At 43.5% G+C, this 22967-nt stretch overlaps 1 protein-coding gene across 12 annotated transcripts in view; it reads left to right on the top strand.

Annotated features, from left to right (window-relative positions):
* IKZF1 (IKAROS family zinc finger 1) overlaps positions 1–22967 on the top strand; it is a 103215-nt gene that overhangs the window by 57271 nt on the left and 22977 nt on the right. For 6 of the 12 annotated variants that reach the window (XM_037988285.2, XM_037988284.2, XM_037988283.2 and 3 more), the window contains exons 4-5: positions 9444–9503; positions 17994–18254. The exons of 4 other annotated variants lie outside the window; for them this stretch is intronic. In XM_037988285.2, coding sequence (XP_037844213.1) covers positions 9444–9503; positions 17994–18254 — 321 coding nt within the window. The remainder of the gene's footprint in view (positions 1–9443; positions 9504–17993; positions 18255–22967) is intronic. 2 more of the 12 variants (XM_037988289.2, XM_007981332.3) reach the window with 1 other exon arrangement.

The raw sequence follows: 22967 nt of genomic DNA, 5'->3' as shown, positions 1-22967 counted from the left end.
GGGAAAGAAGAAAAAGAAAAACAAAAAAAAAAGCTTAAAGAGTTCCTTAAGAGAACTATAAATTGTGAAGTCCTTGGAGTTTACTTTTCCCTGGTTAGACATAAGTTTACAGGACACATTAAACGGCTTAGAGTATCCACATCTCTTTCCTTATGTCTTCTCACAGCCACTGTGTGAGTTTCTTATCAAGATATAGAATTCTGGCTAGGTGCGGTGGCTCACGCCTGTAATCCCAGCACTTTGGGAGACTGAGGTGGGAGGATCACATGTGCTCAGGAATTTGAGACCAACCTAGGCAATATGGTGAAACCCTGTCTCTACAAAAAAATACAAAAATTAGCTGGGCATGGTGGCATATTCCTGTAATCCCAGGTACTCGGGAGGCCGAGGCAGGAGGGTTGCTTGAACCCAAGAGGTCAAGATTGTAGTGAACTGTGATCGAGCCACTGCACTCCAGCCTGGGCCACAGAACAAGATCCTGTCTCAAATAATAAAATAAAATAAAATAAATTCTGCCACAAGTCACAATTCCTTGCTCAGAAATCCCTACAAGGGTGCTTCTTAGTTAAGAAATGGAGGAAACACGAATTTCATCCTGACTTCTGAGTCTTGTAGAGACCAGATCTGACTCCTGCAGCCTTCTGCCCATAGAGCTGGCAGGCGGGGGAATGTATGCAGAGTGAGGAGGGGCTGACCTGGCATTAAGAACAGTGGAGACTGCTGCCTATTTGACTGCGCCGCTGTCCTTCTGCGTGGAAAAGTCACTGTAAATAATGGACTCTACTTCTGAGTCAATTTTACTGAGCTGCCTTTTTAAATATATGTGTAGAAAGGGCGATCTCTGTGTGTCATTTGCACATGTGCATACACACGTGCATACACGCACACACACATGCACATGTGATCACTCATGTACACGTGTGTGCACCAGTGCACCAGACCAGATGCACCCACCCCAATCCACGCTCCTCAGCCCCTTGCTTTCCTCTGGAGACAGCCAGTTCAGCTACAGTTATGGCCAGATTGCCTGCACTCTGATCTTTACCATCACCAGGCTCATGGCTTGAGCTCGTGCCTGACAAATCCATTTTCTGGGAGGAAGGCGGAAGAAACTGCCAAGGCAGGACTGAAGACTTAACCTCCACCTGTAGTGGGGTCAGGTCACCGGAGGCTGGCTGACTCCCCAGGATTTCTCAGCAAGATTACTACACAAATACCCCTTCCTTAAAGATTAGCGACCACTTAAAGACACGAAGTGTGCAGGACTGTACCCATGGCCGAGAGCCGCGGGATCAAGAGGGCGGCTGAGTTGTTCTTCCCGTCCCTCCTCCTCTGTGCTGAGTCACCTTCTGCTTGGAATTCTGACAGGGACCCGTTGGGCTTCTGGAAGGGAGGGACGGCAGAGGATCCACCCTCTGTGTGTCCTGGGGGAGATTACTTATCTCTGGCCTCCCTGAAGCAGGGCCTGGGCTTCTGGAATCTTTGGGGCTGACACCCTGTCAGCCCTGGGGATGAGAGGGAATGGCCATGTCTGTCTGCAGAGCCTGGGGAGGAGCCGAGCGCTGCCTCCGGAGTTCTCTTCAGTTGATCACATCGGAGGACAAAGTCCACAGAAGTGGATTTAAACTCCTCAGCCCTTTCTCTGCATGTTTGTTCTCATTTGAAGTCAGAAGTGATATGTCCTACACCTCAAGAACATGTGAAATGCATATACAGTAACACCATTTCAGGAAGCCAAGTCCAGCTTAACAGTCAAAACATTTCCTTCAGTCTTTAGTCCTTCACTTTGCCGAACTCCCTTTTACACCGGCAGCAACAGTTTAACCTGTTGCTTCTGTAAGAGTGTGCTACCGGGAAAACCACATCTGAAACACGAGTGCAGTTACATCAGCTAGAGCACATGCTAAACAGTTGATCAAAGGCTCTCGCCTTGTGGCCCACGCTGCAGACACTCTGACGACTGCCGAGCTCCGCAGCCGCAGGTCCCTTCCGCATTGCCTGCTGTGCCTCTCTTCTCCATGTTGCAGGGAACACAGCCATCCGTCCGTCACCATGTGGCTCTGCCCAGCGCTGCCCCCACATGTCCTGACAAGGCCTTGATATGGAAAGGTGGCTCTCCACGCACACACCCTGAGCCCCTCCTGCCCACTGCATGGCCCACACTCTTGTGGGCAGCCCAGTTATTTTGTAGAATTTCCCTTCCTTATCATTTTGGCCCATGTGATCCAGTACAAATCTCCCTTATTAGAATAAAATTTGGAATCACAAAAAAAATTTCATTTTTCACTTATGTTGAGGACCTCACACTCTTCACCCCTGCCACGATCCCTGACAAGAGCTTTCCTATCTAATCATTGTTCCTCCAGCCCTCTTAGTTTTCTTCAGCCTTTCTTGATTGCCTGAATATCCCTTTCCCTTCTCCTTTTAAAGCATGAACCAAGCTTTCTTACTCCGTTCTCATTATCGTTTTTCCATTTTCTTCTTTGCACATGATTCTCCTTAAATTATAAAACTTGGAGGTAATTTCTAGAGGTGCCGTCATAGTGCTCCTGTCTACTCAGTATCTTTAGAATAGCAAATATCATTTTTACAAAAAAGTAGTATTTCTTCCAAAAAAGAGTAAGCAAGAAGGATACAACATTGGGAAAATATCCCTAAGCCTGTTCTTCAATCCATTGAATGTTTTCCCCTAAATTGTTATATGGAGATCCTGGACCCGGAAGTCGGCTGACATGAAACAGGCCTAGCAGGGGGGCTGAGGAAATGCTCCAACCTCAGGATCCAGGAAGATTGCACATGGCACCAAAACAATCACTTAAAAGCTAATCCCGACCCGGCACAGTGGCTCACACCTATAATCCCAGCACTTTGGGAGGCCGAAGTGGGCAGATCACGAGGTCAAGAGATCAAGACCATCCTGACCAACATGGTGAAACCCCATCTCTACTAAAAATACAAAAATTAGCTGGGCATGGTGGCACATGCCTGTAGTCCCAGCTACCCTGGAGGCTGAGGCAGGAGAATCACTTGAACCCAGGAGGAGGAGGTTGCAGTGAGCCAAGATCACGCCACTGCACTCCAGCCTGGCAACAGAGCAAGACTCCATCTCAAAAAAGAAAAAAAAAAAAAAGCCAATCCCATAAAAGAACCATCATTTTGAACCTGCTGTTTTCTTTCTTATACTCTTTAGAAGTACCCCTTTCTCCCTTTATAAGCCATAGGTGTATTGATTGGAGCTTTTTCTATCTTAATTAGTGAACAATTAAAATTGTGTTAATAAAACATAAACAAAAATAGGACTGGTGCCTAGTTGTGCTACATGAAGAGATAAGGGGCCAGACATTGGTTTTTCCTAATCTTCTGTTAAGTTCTCCAAATCATCTGCTCTGGAAGGTAACTCCAACAGCTGGGATTTGAAGTAAAGCATAGTGACTTTGGCCATCATTGACATGTCCCATTTGAAGCAACCAAAACTGTCCCTCGACCTGACAGTCATCCCTAAAACACCATGAGGGTAAGTGAGGCGCTTCAGAAGGTCCACTCAACCCCATTGCCAGATAGAGTAAGTGTCTGCCAGGGGCATTTGGAGCTGAAGGGGAGATTGCACAGGCTCAGGGTTTGCAGGCGCTGAAGGTGTTTTCCTGCCTTGTGTTTCACCTTCAATGGACTTGCAAAGCTCTAGCCCTGTTGTTTTTCCCATCTGGGAAACATGGTGAATGTTGGTCGGTTGTAGCTAATCCTATGGATCTTGAAGTCTTTGTTGACAAGAAGATAGATGTTATATTTGTCTGCGTGTGGCTTTCGACTAAAACATTAGCTACAGAGCTTTTTTGTTTTAAAGCATTTTTCCATAAGGTTCACCGTTACTATTGCTTATCTGAAGAGTATTACCTGCTAAGAAGTTTATTCATTGCTCACCAGTTGTAGGGGATTTTGACACAGGACTGGAGGCTTTTTTTCTCGTCGTAACACTGCAGACCCATGGAAAACTTGGAAGCAGATGTGACTGGATAAGAGCAGATTGAGGATGATAATCTTAGGGCAGTGAGCAGGATGATTGAGAGGGGTGCCTGAAAGCAAGGTCCCCATGATGCAAACAAACCAACTCACATGCCAGACGGTGGACAGGAAACACAGGCAGGATGTGGTGCAGGCTGGGCTGCCTTTGCTTGGCGAAGGCAGGGGCTTCATGGCCATGCTGGGATGTGACGTGGATGGAAAACAATAAGAATGGAGACCTCTCCAAAGACCTCAGACATAATTTGGCCATGAGAGGCAAGGGTAGAGGCGAGCCTCCTGTGGGTTGGAATGTATGGAATCCAAATGAAGCACCATCAACATGCATGGGCTACATAGGACAGCTGGGTCTGGGGGAAAAGATGGGGATTTGGGTTTGGGTGTGCGTGTTCCAAGCATGGAGAGAAGAATGGGAAGATTGATGAGGATCAAGCCCTGGTAGAGCCTACAGACAGGGGCCCTGGGCATACTTCCACTTGCCTTCTCCAAACTTTTGTGTGCCTGTTGGGTGGAAGGTACTATGCTGGAGCCATCCAGAATCCAGAACAGTGTAAGACATCATGGCCTGCATGGTGTGACCCTTGACTTCTGAAAAAGAAGGAACTGGTAGAGTGGGAAGGAGACAAGGGGCAGTAGAGCTGACATCATCAGGACTGACTGCAGTACAAGCGGTGAAAGGAGCCACTGAGGAGTTAACCCAGTCCCCTGGGGAGCTTAGATGTGAGACTCACACCAGCCAGCACTCTCCAGCTCTGTGTTCCTGGGTGCCACTGAACTTGATTGCATTTTAGTTGCCTCTTTTCTAAGACTGGAGCAACAATACCTTCCTTGAATGTACATGTGCAGTCCATAGATGGTAGCCAGTGTTCTCTTCCCATGAGAAGACTCTGAGCCTCCTCACTAGAGAGTGGTCTAAAAACAAATGTATCCATCCACAGAAGGTCGGAAAGGTTTTCATAGAATCTTGACTTGGTAGCTCTTCAGGATCTAACTCGTACTTTCCAGAAGTGTGGCCTGTGGTGTTCTGTCTGGGGTACTTGGTCCTCCCATCCACCTCCACCTTGCTGTCCTGTCCTGTGACTCTCACTAGCTCAGTCCCTGGGTCAGGAAGCCCTGCCATGAAATGCTAGATTTGGAGGCATTGCCAAGGTTTGCGTGTTCCAGGCATGGAGAGAAGAATGGGAAGATTGATGAGGATCAAGCCCTGGTAGAGCCTACAGACAGGGTCCCTGGGCATACTTCCACTTGCCTTGGGTATGGTTTGTGAACCAATTCCCAACCAGTGAATCAACGATTGGTCAAGTGCGGCTGCTATGCCTCCTAGCCCCGCCTCCTTAGGGACCTCACTGGTCCAGCAGCTAAGCCTGGCACCCTTCATACTCAAACTATACTCAAACAAGGTCATAATAGACTAATGATCTAACTGTGACTAACAGGTTCCTGTGATTTAAAGAAAGACAGCATTTTTTCTAAATTTCTAAATTCTGCTAAATACAAATCTGAATGTGTTTACCTTTAGACAGATTTTCCTAGAAAATTGTCAGTGTTCTCACATTTGAAAGTAGATCAGCTCTCCTCCCTCTAGTTTTGAAAATCCATGTAGGTTTAGCCTCTCCCCAGAGTGACAACGACACAAGAAGTTTATAATTTTATGCACAGCTAAATGCAAACTGAAAAGTGTGGTTTGTGGGTATTTCATTTTTCCCATAATGTTCATCAATTTGGTGATTCAAATAGGATTCAGAATCCTAGGTGTTCACAGCATTTTATATGAAAATGTGCATAAGAGTTTGGGGAATAGAAATTCCTACCAAATAAGTTAAATTTACTCTTGATAAGAATATATTTTGTAAAATGTAGAAAACTGAGAAAAGAGTTTAATACCTATTTTATCTGCACCCTTTTATTAAACAATGGCCTGAATTTACTAAAGGAAAGAGAACAAGGTTGAGAGGTAATCACTGAATAATAGTTTCGCTAATCCCACAGTGACTGCTTCTTATGACAAGCAAGAGGGTCACCTTAGAGGCAGGACTGTCTTCAGGGGCAAAGGCAAGTCAGCACCTGCAAACCTCTCAAAGTGAGTGAGTAAAAGCAGGTCGTATGGCTCATTTTGCAGCTTGCCAGAAGCAATGTGGGAATATCGTCAGACTGCACAGCCCCTGGGGCTAGCTGGCTCCTGGAGTGCGAGGAGCTCTCAGTGACTGCTGTGCATACTCACTGACTCTGTGACTTTGTTCAGTCCCTACCCTGGATGTGCGGTGAAGGGTGCCAGGCTTAGCTGCTGGACCAGTGAGGTCCCTAAGGAGGTGGGGCTAGGAGGCGTAGCAGCCGCACTTGACCAATCGTTGATTCACTGGTTGGGAATTGGTTCACTAGGGGGACACCATTACTCCCCATGCCTCACGTGCAGGTGAGTGTGTGTATATTTGCATTAACACACAAACACACTTATGTGTGTCCCTGTGTGTGCAGCTGCAGTACCTTACACACCTTCCAGTGCCTCTCAAGCATCATAAAAACAGCTTCCATAAAACTTCTACTGCCCACCTGGCATCCACAGAGCTCCCAGTGAATGGCTCCCACAAGATACTGAACATTAGCATGGAACAGAGTGAGTTTCCACATTTGCTGTTGTATGTAATTACCTGTCCAGCTAGAATAGTACACACTTCTTTTACTGAGCCCTAAGCTTGTGTGCATGAACCGGGATGGGACAGGAACAAGGGTGAGCGCTTATCAATTCAGCATTACTCTGGAGACATGAAACAAACTAATAGGTACGGCTATACATATATTTTTAAACAATTTTGTGATTTTTAGGGAACCACATATTTGGGACAAAAATCAACAAGTAAATTTGAATTACACTAGGCAAAGGACTGATTCTTTTGAAACGTGATTGACATTCAATGTCTAACTTTCCAAAAGAAGACATACATGTGGCCCACAATCATATGAAATAAAGCTCAACATCACTGATCATTAGAGAAATGCAAATCAAAACCACAATGAGATACCATCTCACACCAGTCAGAATGGTTATTAATAAAAAGTCAAAGAATAACAGTTGCTGGTGAGGTTGTAGAGAAAAAGGAACGCTTATACACTGTTGATGGGATTGTAAATTAGTTCAACCATATGGAAGACAGTGTGACAATTCCTCAAAGACCTATATACCATTTGACTCAGCATCCCATTACTGCATATATACCCAAAGGAATATGAATCGTTCTACTGTAAGACTCATGCACCCATATGTTTGTTGCAGCACTATTCACAATAGCAAAAACATGGAATCAACCTACATGTCCATCAACAATAGACTGGATAAAGAAAATGTGGTACATATACACCATGGAATAGTATGCAGCCATAAAAAATGAATGAGATCATGCCCTTTGCAGGAACATGGATGGAGCTGGAGATCATTATCCTTAGCAAACTAACCCAGGAACAGAAAACCAAGTACAGACGTTCTCACTTTTAAGTGTGAGCTAAATGAGAATACATGGGCACATAGAGGGGCCTATCAGAGGGTGGAGGGTGGGAGAAGAAAGAGGATCAGGAAAAATAATAGGTAGTAGATTTAATATCTGGATGACAAAACAATCTGTATAACAAACCCCCATGACATGAGTTTACCAGTATAACACACCTGCACATGTACTCCTGAACTTAAAAGTTAAATTTAAAAAAAAATACATTTAATGTCTAATAATATATTACAGTATTCTTCATATTCAGTGGCAATGTGTGAAGTGGGAAGTGTCTTGACTGAATTCAGTATTTCAGGGCTTACACTTTGACTACCCAAGACTGCACAAGGCTACATTTTCTACTGGTGAGACAAATTTGAGACACATTGCCTTCAGATCTAATCTCTTAGCTCCTTAATCTTCAGTGTACCAGTAAACATGAAGACCTCCCCAGTGCTGTAGTCATCATCATATGTACAAAGGTGGCTGAGCTCTGGCTGTAGAGCTGCAGGGATATATTAGGAAGTTAACTCTCAAGGCAAGTCATCTTCAAGCACCATCGGCATGATCAGCATTGTAAGCAGTATCTCAGTGCTTCGTTGTTTAGTCAGAGTTTTGTACTCTATCACTCATTGTAATGTTCCCATTTGCAAAAGGTAATACATACCCTTTAAAACATCTTTGCTTTTTCTCCCATTATCTGAGATGCTAGCAGCTTCATGAAGCGGAATAACTAAGGGAAAACAGATTATATAAAGGGTTGGAGCTCAGTGAAGATGCAAGAACAGCAAAGGTTATTGTAAAATTGGCTGTTTGCAGGCCAGCAAGCACATCCATATGGAGGCAATCAGTTTGTGCTACCTCTATTTGATAGGATTCATAATATTGACTTTATCCATTAGATTTGGACTACCAGGGAATGAAATAAGCAGATGAAGATAAGAATTTGCTAGGAAATAATTTAGCCAATCACTTCAAGAAACAGCTTTCAAAGTGTCTCTCAAACTATGTTTGCCCATTATCCCAATAATTTATTTCCCAATTATTTCATGGGAAAAGAAGGATGTTCTGTGGTCAGATAAGTCTGGAAAACACTGGTTTAAGCAAAGTTCAATAGGTCTGTTTCCCTGCAGGTCACCTCAGAGTCTTTACTCTGCTAACCTAGGAACTCATCCAACAAGTTTAATTTAACAGCTCACTGTATACGTAACTTTAACAGTCACTGAGACTTGACTCTTGGGGGAAAAATTGTATGTGTTTGTATCTGTGTGTGTGTACACATGTGTGCACATGTGCAGAATCTGCCAAATCTTAAGAAAAAGGAACATGCTGGGAAACTGTCCTGTGAAAGAGAATAGAAACCTGAAGATTTGAGGCAGTGATAGCATTTATGAAAGCAACTGATAAGTACTCATCACTGAAATGGGTAGCTCTTTTGCCGGTTGGGGAAAACAATCATTTTTCCCCACCCAATGTGCTGCATTTTCTAATTTTCTACGAACACTTTCTAAGAAAAAGCTGAATGAAGAACATTTGCGATGCAATCAGCTCATTAAGAAACACGCACTTTTGTGGAGCTACGTACTGTCCCAGGAGACGCTCTGCGCGGAGCCTGAGTTTTTGGATTGGAGCTGCTGAATGGTTTCTCACAGTTCTAGAATGTTTGGGGCTGCACCCTCTAAGATGTTGAACCCATCAGTAATTGCTCCAAACCACTTTATGGGATATAATGCTGTGAGTTGAGCCCTGAGGGAATTGTGGTCCTGTTCATGAGTAATTACTTTTCTGTTGCCTGTAGGAGGGCCAGCAATGGCAGATGAGTAGCTTAACAGTGGTTTTGAGTAATAAAACGTTCTTTTTTAAAAAAGTAATGCTTTCTGTTAAACTCTGACTATATCTCTCTCCTGGTATCACAACCCAGCTTTCTTTTTGCCTTCTTTATTGCAGTTACATATGGGGCTGATGACTTTAGGGATTTCCATGCAATAATTCCCAAATCTTTCTCTCGTAAGTATATGCCTTGCTTCTGGAAAACAAAAGCATGCCTTCATCTCCTATCATGTAAATATCATATATGCATGTTCCTTCATCAATGCCTTCATTCATGCTTGAAAAAGGAGATAACGTTAAATATTCACTGTTCTATTCATTAGACACCTACCGTATCATTTTTGGGTATTTATACCATGAAGTGCAAAAGGAAGGTCTAGGCAGTTGTGCAGTGTCCTGGGAGCATGGTAGTGGAGTCACAGTAAGGGTTGGAGTCGCAGTAGCACTGATGGGATTGTTGCTTCACTGATGCTGCTGGACAGCTTTGAGATTACTCTTGTGATTATCTCCTTTTTATTGAGTGTGAGGATAAAATGGCCATACTTTCTGTCACCAACAAAGAACTGAAGTTTCAAGATAATTTTTACAATTTTGTGGGACAGGAGAAAGAGACATGCTCTTCATCTGTGGTTCTGGAGTATTAATTTCAGAACTGAGAAGAGAAAATTGCAGGCCTCCAGGCCGTTACTCTGTGGTGCGTCGCTGCTGGAGCCAACTTACTGTTCATGCTTGTTGCCCACAGGACCTTCTCTGATCTGAGCTGTTAAACCAAAAACAGATGTGAATTTCATTTTTCTTTTTTAGATATTGAGAGTTGATAAATGATAAATATATTTGGGTAACATCCTCAAAGAAATACTTTAAAGAACAGAGAGTGCTTTTAAAAATGTATAGAGAGCTGAATATTTAAAGTCATACAAGTTGATAATCCCCTTAGGACCTGTATTAGTAAATTCTCTAATACTATGAAGCAACATCAGAAAACAGGTTGCATTTGTTAACACTGTGACAATTATAATTATAGGCTCTAATTTAAACAGTGCCAATGACAGTTAAAGATAGTTTCTGACATTCTGGTTATCAAAAACGATCTGGTGTCTAAGGAATTTAACAGTATCAAAGTACATGCTTTTGCTTATAAACTAGATTGGCTACTTTTCCAGCCTATAAAAGTTACAGAAATCTTTCTTCTACTGATATTCCTTTGGTTCCACTTTAAAGCAATAGCTTGATATCTACTTTTGTGAGATGTATATGTATGTACATGTAAATGCTTATATATGTGTATCTGTTTACACATGAGCTTATATGAGCATATAAAACATAATGGTATTGGACAGGGAAATGATATTGAAGAATCATATTATTGAAGTATTTTGACAAGTCAAATGCACTTGAGAGTAAGCTAATGCATCGTGAAACATGTATCTGTGAAGTCTGAGGAAGGTGTCAGCCAGAGCATATTGCAGTGTTGAAGCAGACCCTTCAGTGAAGCCTTCAGTCTGTAAGATTTGCTGCATGTGAAGATGTATTAATGTTATGATACTTACAGTTTTTATAAAAAGAGATGATATACACTTGGATACACTTTCTGTCTGTATTTGTGCAAATGTGTCCATAAGGTATTGGTGTCTCTCTTTCTCTCCCCCTCTCCCCAGTGTTGGAATTGTGACTATCCTCCTCACACAAGTGGCTAGTTGGTCTTGATGCCTTCCTCCACAAAACAGCAACCAAACTGTTCTGGGCCAATATCACCACCTTGTGGTCATGATGAAGAATTGCCCTCTTTGCCCTTAACAGCTCTTTCCTTCTTAAAAATTAAAAACAACCCCTTTGACCCCCTCTACTGTCCTTATTCCAGTTTGTGTCCCTAGTTACTGGAGGAAAGAAAATGTCTGTTGCTCTTTTTTATTCTCTTTATCTTTTTACTCTTCTGCCTTTCTTTTCTGTCCCTGACTTCATTCCATTTAAAGGCCTTAAATTGCTAATAAGGAGAAAAGTATTTTCTAATAAGGTACCCTGCTGAGACAAAAACAACTTTCTACATTTTAGATGATATTAAGTTATAATAAATGGTGCCATGAACCTTAAAATGCTTAAAAGTTTTATAAATCTATTTTAGAGGCAACACACACACAAAATATATATATATACACACACACACACACATATCCTCTTCATCTCAAATTTTCACTTAATAACTGTGATTCAAGATATATTTTAAATATTTTCATTTCATTTCATTTTTACTTGCTAGTCACCAATGTTGCAAGAATATTTCTGTCTACCATTTTTCAAGTAAAATATTGAGCATTTCAAGCTTACGTGGCCTAAACTCACACTGGAGTGATTGCTTCGGACTATCTTTTCAATGGAAAAATGCATTCTGAGTACCAAACATTTACTTTTTTGGTAAATATGAATACACATTCTAAAAAGGAAAGGGAAATGAAGAGGAAGCATAACTCATTGGTCAGGTGGGGACTGATAGTGTACATTATACCTATGCATTAAAAAATGTTTAATTATCCATGAGCACATACAGTGTCTGGCACAGATTCAGGCCTCTTGGCTCCTCTTGGCATCTGAGTTCCTTGTATTCTCCAGATTCTTCAATCCAAACTTATCTATCTACAAAAGTCCACCTTCCATACAGGGGTGTGGGATCTCTCTTAGTACTGTTGGGTGCCAATAACATAGAAGTCCTCCAAGATAGGTCAATGAGATTTTAATTTTTCCCAACTTTAAATAGCATCTGGGAAGGAAAGCAGCTTTTGACTAGGAGTTTGAAAACATCCACTCTTCATATTTATTGTTGCATTTATTGAATAATAAAATTGGGCTCTTGTCCATTGTCTCTCAGTCAACGAAAGAGCCCAGGGTGGTCCTGAGCCAGAGTGTTCCGGGGAAAGAGAAGACCAGTCTCCATTTCATGTTCTATATTTAATCAGTTCAATTCAGCACCTTACTGAGTTTGACATTTTTCTAAGTAATGGGGTGGGAGGGTTACAAAATATTCATAAGTATCTTTCCTATCTTCTGGGAGATGTACCATTTCACTGAAGCAATACCATAGCTAAGCAGTTCCAGCTAAGAGTAACAGAGGAGGGAGTGAGCGATTTAGGAACTCACAGAAGGGCATGGCCAGGAAACTCGGGCCCTGGCAAATGTTCCATAGAGACAGCATCCATGGGGTTGAACCAAGTACAATGCCTGCATCACAGGGGCAGGCGGGTTCATGGAATTGATTCTGGGGCAGGTATGAACAGCACCGTTTAAGGAGTGGCAGTTGTTAAGAAACTGAAGGGACTTCTCATAGGGCATTTTCAACAGAATTCAGCGGGAGCCTTGCATATCCCTTTGGGTGGGCTCCGGGGTATTATGAAGCTGCCAGGAGGTACACAGCTTCAGTAAGTGCCAGTCATTCCTTCCCAACCTCTTCCTTCATACGTGGAGGCATCAGCTGGTGTCATTGCCTTCTGCAGGAGGATGGATTTCAAAACGAAGGGCTGCCAAAACTCACACTCTCACAGAGAGAAGCTTCCACCAATATGCCTCCCATTCAAGGAGTGAGGAGTTCAGGGCCTTTGACCCACAGACCTTTTCCTTTACCTAGAAGAAAAGAACAAGTGGGGGTTGGCCTGTCGATGGTAGTGTCACACAACTACAGGTGGCAGGAACCTGCCATCAGGGTTCCCACCAGCCTCCAGGGCTTGCTTCTCTGCTCTCTGTGTGGACACCCTCCGCCACTGCAAACCCCTCTCTCGGAAGAAGCTCTTCTTGCACTCACCTCCCCCTTGCCTCTCCTCAGCACCTTCTCCACCCTCAGGGGCCAAACTGAGGAAGTGTGAATCCTGTGCCGTCAACCTTGCTCACAGGAATTAGTTTCAGTCCCCACTGACCGACTTCCTTCCAAACCTGCACCAGCCTGTGCTGCTCTTTTTAAAGGAGGCATGCGCACGGCCTGGCTGGTACAGAAGATTCCAGATTTCAGTGACTACAGGACTCTGTCACCCCTTCTTCTGTTTTTCTTTCTTCTGTCCACATCTGTGATTGAGCTTACCTTCAGGGAAAACCCCAGAAACCTTTTTCACACTTACATGGGAAGCCAAGACACTCTCATCCCGGGCTTGTGTTTTTAAAATGTGTATTTTAATTTCACAGGTCCTTACATTTATGACTAATAGGTTTCAGATTTTGAGATACAGTCTGTAGCTGCAACTTATGAAGATAGTTTCAAGCCCTGATTTCTGTCATCTATGAAAACAGTAAGCAAGTTGCTTATATTCTCCTCCTAGCTGGATAAGAGACCCCCATTTTCATGGACAGCCTCCTTGGGTGGACAGAACTCTCCTGATCTCATCTATGTAACCAGCAGCCACTTTGCATTTTTCCACAAAGAAACGAGGAGCTTAACCCCATTTATGGGAAATCCACACACTGCTTGAATCTAACCCGCCCCATGGTGACGGTGTTGCCCGCTCTGTTCCCACCAAATCCTGCCAGCGCCTGGCAGTCATCCAGTCCCTGTCTTAGACTTCACCAACCTTTCCTGTCATAACATGGCTTAGAAAGCTGTCCGAATAGTGCTAGAAGCTTCCAGCCCTGGAATGCTCCGCATCTGCCATCTAAATTCCATTTAAAATGTTTTGAGCATTTGCTGATACAGGTTCCTGTATTCATTTTCCGTTATTTTCAGTTCCTTGGCCTTGCCCACAGTGATCCGTGGATATTGTCTGCATACTCTTTTTTAGAAACCTAGAACATCGCAGTGTCCTTAGTTTTCCTCTTGGAACTCTCTCTCTTCCTGAGCTGATCCTCCCTACTGCTGTTCCTATAGACTTATGTGACCAATCTTCTGTATATGTCCCTACATCTGGCCATCTAGGTGGAGATCTAGGTACCTATCTCCCTAAAATCATACCTTGGTGTCCACATTGATCTCAGGACAGTATGTGATAGGCTCTTGTGCTTTTTTGACTAGGAGTTTGAACACATCCACTCATCATCGTATTTATTGTCACATTTGTTGAATAATAAAATTGGACTCTCATCCATTATCTCTCAGTCAATGAAAGAGCCCAGGGTGGGCCTGAGCCAGAGTGTTTGTGTCCCTGGTTCTCTTTTGGTTCTGTTACAGCTCTCAGTGACAGTGTCATGAAGGCTAACAAGGACAGAGTACTGCTTTCAGCCACCATTTGTCCAATGAGTGGCTGATCTCCAGGCCTCTGGCTTTGAGGACATCTGTGATATCTATGGCAGCATCCATTGTGGGCTTTCCCCTATGCTTCTGCTTCCTTCCTGTCACATAGCTTTGCCTCCTCCTGCAAGCAGCCTGCTGTAGCAGCACTGGTGATCCTGAAGCCAGAAACCCGAAGGTCATGTCCAGTGCTTCCCTGCTGTTCTGTTCCCCGCCTGCAAGCGCCCACACACTTATCAACAGCACCCACCATAGAGCACACCGAAGAATCCCAGAAATACTCATTCTTAATGATCCAGAAAAACAAGTGATAACTTCTGGCAAGTTCTAATAGGCCATATGTACCCGTGGGAAAGCAAGAGTCAATTCTCTGTAGCTGGTTGCCTCTGAATTTATGAAGTCAAGCCAAGTAGGGGAATATGCCAAGGGGATTATCCCCATGCCTGTTCTTCTGCGTGGCATCCTTTTTCTAGCCTCAGAAGCACTCCGCCTACACCTTCTCTATAGCCCTCGTCTTAGCGCCTGTATTTGAAAAACTTGCTACACCAATCTTAATTTGGTTCATTGTGTTCTAATCTTATATTAAAAGCCACAAGATAAATGATTAAAAATAATATTAGATTAAGGAGTACACAGATCTTTGCAGCCTCATTGTGTTTCCAGAGCAGGCTGGTGTAGACACTGGTGAGCAAGGAGGGCCTAGAGAATTAGCTTCCTCTTAAAAAGATGCACATCCTCTACCTGAGAGTACCGATTCCAGAGAACTCAGTGGTCATTAAGCACCATTGCCTCAACAGCCAACCAGACTCACTTGCCTGCCTATCTCTTTATTTTCCAAGTATCTTTTCCCTGGCAGTGGGGAGAGGATAGCAGGAGGCTGCTCAGATGCTCTGAGTCTCTGATCTTCAGGATCTGAAGGGAAGAGCATTTGGAGAATCCCCACTGCTGGATTTCTCAGGACAATTCTGCATAATGCCAGGATCTGATGGAGGAGACAGGCAGCTCTGTTCATCCTCTGGTGCATCCTCACTTTTGTGGTCTCCAAGTCCACCATGTCTCAGTTAATTCATTTCATTATTCATCTGTAAGTCATTTCGCTAAAGAGCTAAAGGGAAAACACTGGCAGTACAGTCAGCCCTCCATATCCATAGGTTCAACCTCTGGAAATTCAACCCACTGTGGCTTGAAAACACAGTATTCAAGAGACACGGATATGGAAGGCAGATTTTTCATATCCACAGGTTCTATAGGGCCAATTTAGGGACTTGCACATCCACAGACCTTCAGTAGTCCCAGAACTAATGCACTGCAGTTACCAAGAGATGACTGTGTAAGTGGATACTGGGGCCAGGCTGCCTGCAGTTACCTTCCAGCTCTGCCACTTGCCAGCTATATGACCTTAGCAAATTGTTCAACCTCTCTGTGCCTCAGCTTCTTCAACTGTAAAATAGGACTTCCCTTATGGAGTTGTTGTGAAGGTTAAATAGCAGAGTGCAATTAATGTGCTGTCTGCCCAGCATGTGGTATTGGGGTTAGGTGGAAGACTGTACTGGGATCACTGGGGATGAGCCTCCATGTACCATGCCCCAGCCACTGTCCTCAGCTAACTTCTCATCTGTCAGCCCTGTTAGGTTGGTGCTATAATAATTTCCGTTTTCGTGGATGAGGAAATCAAGGCACAGAGAAGTTTCATGACTTGCCTAAGATCTCAGAGCTTTTAAATAGTGCAGCTAAGATTCCCGACCAAGTATTTTTATTTCAGTGTCTGAATTGTACTTCTCTAAATCGAGAGGAACTCACTGAAATAAAATAAGCTTGGAGTGTTATTAACTAAGTTGGTTATTTAAAACAGTTGTTCTCAGTCCTCAGGATACATTAGAATCTTCTGGAGGGTTCATTAAAACAGACTGCGGGCCCACGCCAGAGTTCCTGAGCCAGCAGTTCTGGGGTGAGCCCGAGAGTCTGTGCTTCTAGTCAGTTCTCAGGTGATGCTGATGCTGCTTCTCCAGGGACCAAACTTTGAGAACCATTGATTGAAAATGTTGATCAAAAATTATGTAGTCTACGCTGAGCACAGCGGCCACACCTGTAATCTCAACACTTCGAGAGGCCAAGGCAGGTGGATCACTGAGCTCAGGAGTTTGAGACCAGCCTGGTCAACGTGGGAAGACCCATCTCTACAAAAAATACCAAAAAAAAAAAAAAAATGGCCTGATGTGGTGGTGCAAACCTTTAGTCACAACTACTAGGGAGGCTGAGGTGGGAGGATCACTTGAGCCCAGGAGACAGAGGCTGCAGTGAGCCATCCCACTGCACTCCAGCCTGGGTGACAGAGCAAGACCCTGTCTCAAAAAAGAAATACTTAGTCTTGATTGTCATCTATCTCATTGATCATTTTACTTGGCAAAATTTACCTACCTACTCTTAATTAGTCTGTAAAAATGGTTATTAAAATGATGGCTTTCAGTGTACCTACAAATTCTCTTAGTCATTACAGTGTTGGATTCACCAGTGTATCAGCAGTCAGTGTTTCTGATGTGTGTAAATGAAATGTTTCCTCCTTTCTTTAGGAAGAAAAATATTCAAATGACATAATTACCCTATGATGTGTGACTTAAAGGCAACAGTAATGCAGTCAATAGTGGTCATTGTATTCAACACCCTAAAAGTTCACCTCCCCACCTCCTCCCACCAGGCACACACAAGCTTCTTTCTCTTTGGAAAAAAAAAAGCTCTTCCAGATATCTACATTCATAAACTATCCCAATTAACCCTTCAGTGAGTGGAAGAAGTGTAAGAAATGATTACCTCTTCTTTAGAACACAGGGTTTGTTTATGTTATTTAAGATAAACAGGAATTCAAATGGTCATGTACCAAAGAAACAGAAAGATCTTCCAGAAATCTGAAAGGGAACTGTGATCAGAACTCTGAGCATTTTTATATTTACTGAGTTTTGTCCCAAAGTTTATTAATGTTTACATGCCACAAGGAAAGGTAGCATCACAAGTAAGAGCCGTTTTCGGGCTTGTTAACCACTGATTAGGTATTTTGCCAAACAAGTTCTCACATCCTAGAGAGCTGGATTGTGTGACCCAGTACCCACCCTCTAGGGCAAGGTGCCCATCTGATGGGTAGGGTGTAGGAACCTGCTTAAAATGGGGGCCCAACTCTAAAGTGGGAACTATGTAAATACCTTTCTGGTGCATTTTCAGACACTCGCCAATGGGGCCTATGGAGAGGGCTGGCAGATCTCCCTGTGACCCCAGGTGCATCCCAAGGCCTGCCACCAAATCCCTCTCAAGGCTGAATGCATGGTGAGCTCAGGCTGCTGTCCCCTTGGTATTTGCTAAGAACTTCTGTTTAGTAGCTCTCCACACCTATTTGATTGTCTTTTTGCTGCTGTGTTGTTTTGTTGCATTTTTTTTTTGCAATGACACTGAGTGGCCTCCTGTATTGTTTCTTTCAGCCAGTAATGTTAAAGTAGAGACTCAGAGTGATGAAGAGAATGGGCGTGCCTGTGAAATGAATGGGGAAGAATGTGCGGAGGATTTACGAATGCTTGATGCCTCAGGAGAGAAAATGAATGGCTCCCACAGGGACCAAGGCAGCTCGGCTTTGTCAGGAGTTGGAGGCATTCGACTTCCTAACGGAAAACTAAAGTGTGATATCTGTGGGATCATTTGCATCGGGCCCAATGTGCTCATGGTTCACAAAAGAAGCCACACTGGTAAGGCCTGGCTCAGTTTTTCCTTTAGTGGCCTGGAGAAGGTGCATGGGGTTTGAAGGAGGAAAGCATCCTGTCTTCCTTGAGTGTTCTGAGCATGTTTCAAATTGACTGGTAGCTCAGTTGTTGCAAGCGATTGGTTCCAAGTGGTACAGAGTCATAGAGTCCTTATTCTGGTACAGCCTTGACAAAGACTTACCAACATGTACCAATTCCACCCTATACATAAAACAAGGGAAAAGTGAACAGCATGGCATGAGAGGCCTGGCGAGGGCCTGCTGTTATAGTAACACAGACTAAATGGTCTCAGTTGAGCCCTCAGGGTACGTGTGCTAAGTCATCACCCTCCACAAAACAGAAAATCCTGATACACCAAAACTTACTCCTCAAACTTTCCACTGAGAAACCACGAGTAAAATGTGTGCTTTAATGGTATTCAAACTAACAGGGTTTGATGTTTAGAAACAATAGTGAATGGTGGAATAGCAGCAAAATTGAGTTTTCAGAAAGACCTCAGATGAGCTTTCAAATGACTTGCCCTCTACCAGGGGAGACTGAATCAGATGCTTCTGTTACCACTGGTTATCAGCTCAAATTCCTAAAGAACTTCATCCCAAATCCTCTGTCTTACTGAAAGGTTTACTGGAAGTATAAGAGAATGTCATATTCTGTGTCCAGAAAGGAAGGAGCACGGGTACCCTAGTGTCAGCGAGTTGTGCTCAGGCTCACAGGATGCCCCCTCACCAGGGACTTGGGAACACGGTGAGCCCCAGCTGGCCTCACTCTGACAGTGTTTCTGATAGTCGGTCACGTTGATGGAAATGTCACAGTTATCCAACAGAACTGTCCAGTCACCACCACTCATGGTGCTGAAGGGTCTTAGAAGTAAAATATGAATGGCACACACTTATTTAACTGTCGGCAGGAGGTTTCTTATGAATTGAAGAGAAACTTTTCTTTGCATGAGAAGCTGTTCTAAAGTTGGGTAAAACACAATAGATCCACCACCTCTAGCAGCCACTGAAAGCTGGAACGTGAAACATAGAGACCCTAAGCCATCACTGCCTCTGAGCTGGCATCGTTAGGTCAGCATAAAGCTAGCGTCTCCCACTGCAAAACCCAAGGGGAAGAATTAGTTGAAAATCCTATTTTAAAGGCCTAGCGGATTCTATAAGATACCTCAGGAAAGTGATGACGATGACTTGACATCAGACCCTCATGTGCTGCTTCCGTGGGGGCAAACAAAAATATGTTTATCAGAAATTAAGCAGAAATTAAGAAAATTTTGTGAGCCAAAAAAGCTATATTATCAGGAAATGCAGATATTTGTGGGGTTGTAATTTTTATATTTGAATCAGGGCAGTTTCCAAACTTATCCATTGCATTTGTAGTGTATCTGAAAAACTGTAAAAATAAGTTGATGTCAGTAGATACCCATCTTCAATAAAAATTCAAATTATAAAATTAAGCAAACTTTGCTTTTTCTAATGGCCCCTTTATCCTCAAATTACCCAGTGAAATAGACCGATCACACTCAGCCCTAAGTGAAGTAAGCGTCCACGAGAGTAGTCCCAGCCTCGCCTTTGTAATGAGGTGGAAATTAACATGAAGGTAGGCTACCCTGTGATAGACACTTAACAGGATACTCCGGGACCCATAGTAATACATCCCCGATGAGGAATAGACCTCACTAATGAATTACTTGCCTGTTAGTTCATGTAAAGCCTGACTGTACAGTGAAAATTCTCTTAAATAAATATTTGATAAGTGAGTCAAATTCTGGCATACTAAATTGCCAAAATATAATGACTGCCTGCCTTGATAAAAAGAATAATTACATTTAATAAATAAACCTGCCAAGTACAGATATGCCAGGTGGCATCTGCTGTTTGTTGTTCACTTCTCCCAACAAATAGCAGCTAGGTGCCACCTGCACACCAATAAGCTGAGTTTTTCACTTACGGAACAAATAACTTTCAGAAGTCAATTTTATACTTTCTGTCTTGCCCTTTGTTAAAAACAAAAAAATACACACACTTGAAGCAATGAACTTGTGAATTGTCTTCATCATGCATTTCCACTGCCTAAATATAGACAGTCCCAGGTAAATACAAAATACCTGGTTTGGCCAGACTTGGTTTGAATAACTAGACATGCTAGAAAAGGTTTTCATTTTCCTGGGATCTGAGTGGAATATGTTACAAAAGCCATGCTTTCTGAATTCTCTACGCTTAAAACATTTCTAGAGCAGTGCTTCTCAAACTTGAAAGAGCATGTAAATCACCTGAGATCTTGTGAACATGCAACTCTGCTTCAGACCTGGGGGGAGGCCAGAGAGCAGACATTCCTAACAAGCTCCCAGCACGTGGAGCACAGAGCCGCCTCAGGCGGCAGGGCAGCGCAGCTGAGCAGTGACAGAACAGGGCCGTTCGGAGGGCTCTCCATCTGGGGCAGGCTGGTACTTGCACTGTGGCCATTGTTCCTCCTCCTGCCCGTGGCTGAGTCAGCTTCCCAGTCCCTTCCGGGATACACTGAGGGAATTCAGGGATGGTCTCACCTCTGCCCATATCCCCATGTTGGTTAAGTACCACTGGTGCCATTTTCTAATCAGCTCATCGGCACCAGCACGTCACTTCTCCTGTTGCGCAGCTCAGTTTTATATTTTTGACTCGGGTGTAATAGTAACATCTTCCCCACCAATGTCTCAGGGTTAGTGTGAGAACCAGAGGGGAGAGAAGTAGTAAGGAAGCAGGAAATGCAGGGTGCAAATACACCGCATTATTATTCTAAATGATGGGATTTTTAATAACAAAGACCAAGAAGATTGTCTGTGCCTACCTAGTTCCCGTCTGTAAGATAAAAAGGTTCAGTCCCCAAGCTTCCTAAACACAGTACCCTAATGGCACTGCTCCTCCCAGGTGTGGTTGCAGTAGACCTACCTCAGTTCTTGCAGTTCAAACATATTTTTTTCACTTTCTTCTGATACGCCCTCAAATTCTAGGACGTAGGCATCCATGAAGACTTCCGTTTTTACCCAGTGAAGTTATTAGAGGGGGCTCAAACCTTCTTACAGAGGGTTCCTAAAATGGGAGATCTGTGGAGTCATTGGGATTAAAAGTTAAATTTCCAGTTCATGACATCAACGTCCTCATCCCAGTTAAATAAAAATAAATACAACCTTGGAGAAACTTGACCTACTCAGCTGCAATAGCTGTTGACCTGCACAAGGCAAATGATGGACCCCAGCCACGCAAGAACACACATGGCGTTGGCTGGGTTCTTGTGCCCCAGCTCCATGAACGTGTCTTCTTAGCTGCGGACCCCTCCAAAGGAAACTGCTTGAGTGGAGTGCTCTGTATTGTCACTCCTGGGAATGCTCTCTTAAGACCCCCATGCCTTGTGCTACATGTTCATACCAGCAAAGGCACTCAGAAGCAAAAGAGGTTTCCAGTGAAATTTGTTTGTAGGCAGGTATTAGGACACCAAGCACGGCAGGATCCAAGCAAACCCCTGCCTGCCTGCCTGCCTGCCTGCCTGCCTTCCTGCCTGCCTGCCCTGCTCTGCAGAAGGGCAATGTGTCTGCAGCAGTCTGCCCTTTCTGTCTGTGACGGACAGAGACCCTGGCTCTGCCTCCTGTTTTCCCTGTAGCCCTCCAGACCTGGGGAGAGACGTGGGACTCCAGCACCTGCCCAGCATAGAAGGGGGTCTTTCCCAGGTGTAAGTGTAGGGCTGGATTCACTAACTTAGGGTCATACCACAAACACTGTTGTGTCACCAGGATGTCCTCACATCCTTACTGTGAGCATTTTTGTGGCATGAGCTTTCTCCTGAGAGGCCACCCTGTCCAAATGAGAGCTGTGGTCGGAGGCATGTCCATCTCACGCTGTCTGGGTCTTCCTGCACCAGCTCACTCTACTTTTCCTTTTTATCCTTTTGGAGTTAAATACACACAGTTATGCACAAGTGCACGGAAGGCTCAGAAGTGTTCCTAACAGATAATTAAATGCTCTCTCTCCAGTGGAAACTCTCCTGGGCTATCTGGCTGCTAGCTGTTTTAGCCTCTTCATCTAGTATTGATTTACATGCATGGGTTTGTAACTCAGACAGTATAGTTAGTTAGTTAGTCAGTTAGCTTGTTTCACCATCACCTTCCAACCTGCTTACATTTAAACTCCTCCTCTCTGCTTAGCTAATACAAATTTCTATAGGGATTTGGAGAAATACCAGATACCTCCTGGTTAGTATCAGGACCTCTCCATTGGCCTATAATTGAACATCACTGTAAATTAGTTTCAGCTTTTATAGTAGTGCCTCTAACCTGCCAGCTTAAAAAAAAAAGTGATGATAATCATGAAATTCAAGTGTCAATATAGACTTTTAAATCTAATCTAGTGTGGATGTTAATAGTGCCAGATGTGCTTCTGTGTAATCATTTTTGAGAAGTGCTGTCTTCTTTACCATAATCATATTAATCAATCGGGAAATGGTTAAATAGACATTTGAATACATTGTTTTTTCCTGAGAAAAAAGTGACTCCAGGACATATGTTGTTATGGTCTCTCAACACCAGGAATTGTGGTCACATAGGATTCCTCTTCTAAATAAAGCATTTGTTTTACAAAAGAGTTTCATGTTTACTTAAACATGACAAATGATCACTCTTTGAAGTGAGAGTTAAATGAAATGTTCCCTGATTTAGATTCCAAGACCTGTGAC

The sequence above is a fragment of the Chlorocebus sabaeus genome, chromosome 21 (assembly GCF_047675955.1).
Source record: "Chlorocebus sabaeus isolate Y175 chromosome 21, mChlSab1.0.hap1, whole genome shotgun sequence".
Taxonomy (NCBI): Eukaryota; Metazoa; Chordata; class Mammalia; order Primates; family Cercopithecidae; genus Chlorocebus; species Chlorocebus sabaeus.
The sequence above is the reverse complement of the archived record's forward strand: the minus strand, read 5'-3'. Positions and strand labels throughout refer to the sequence as shown.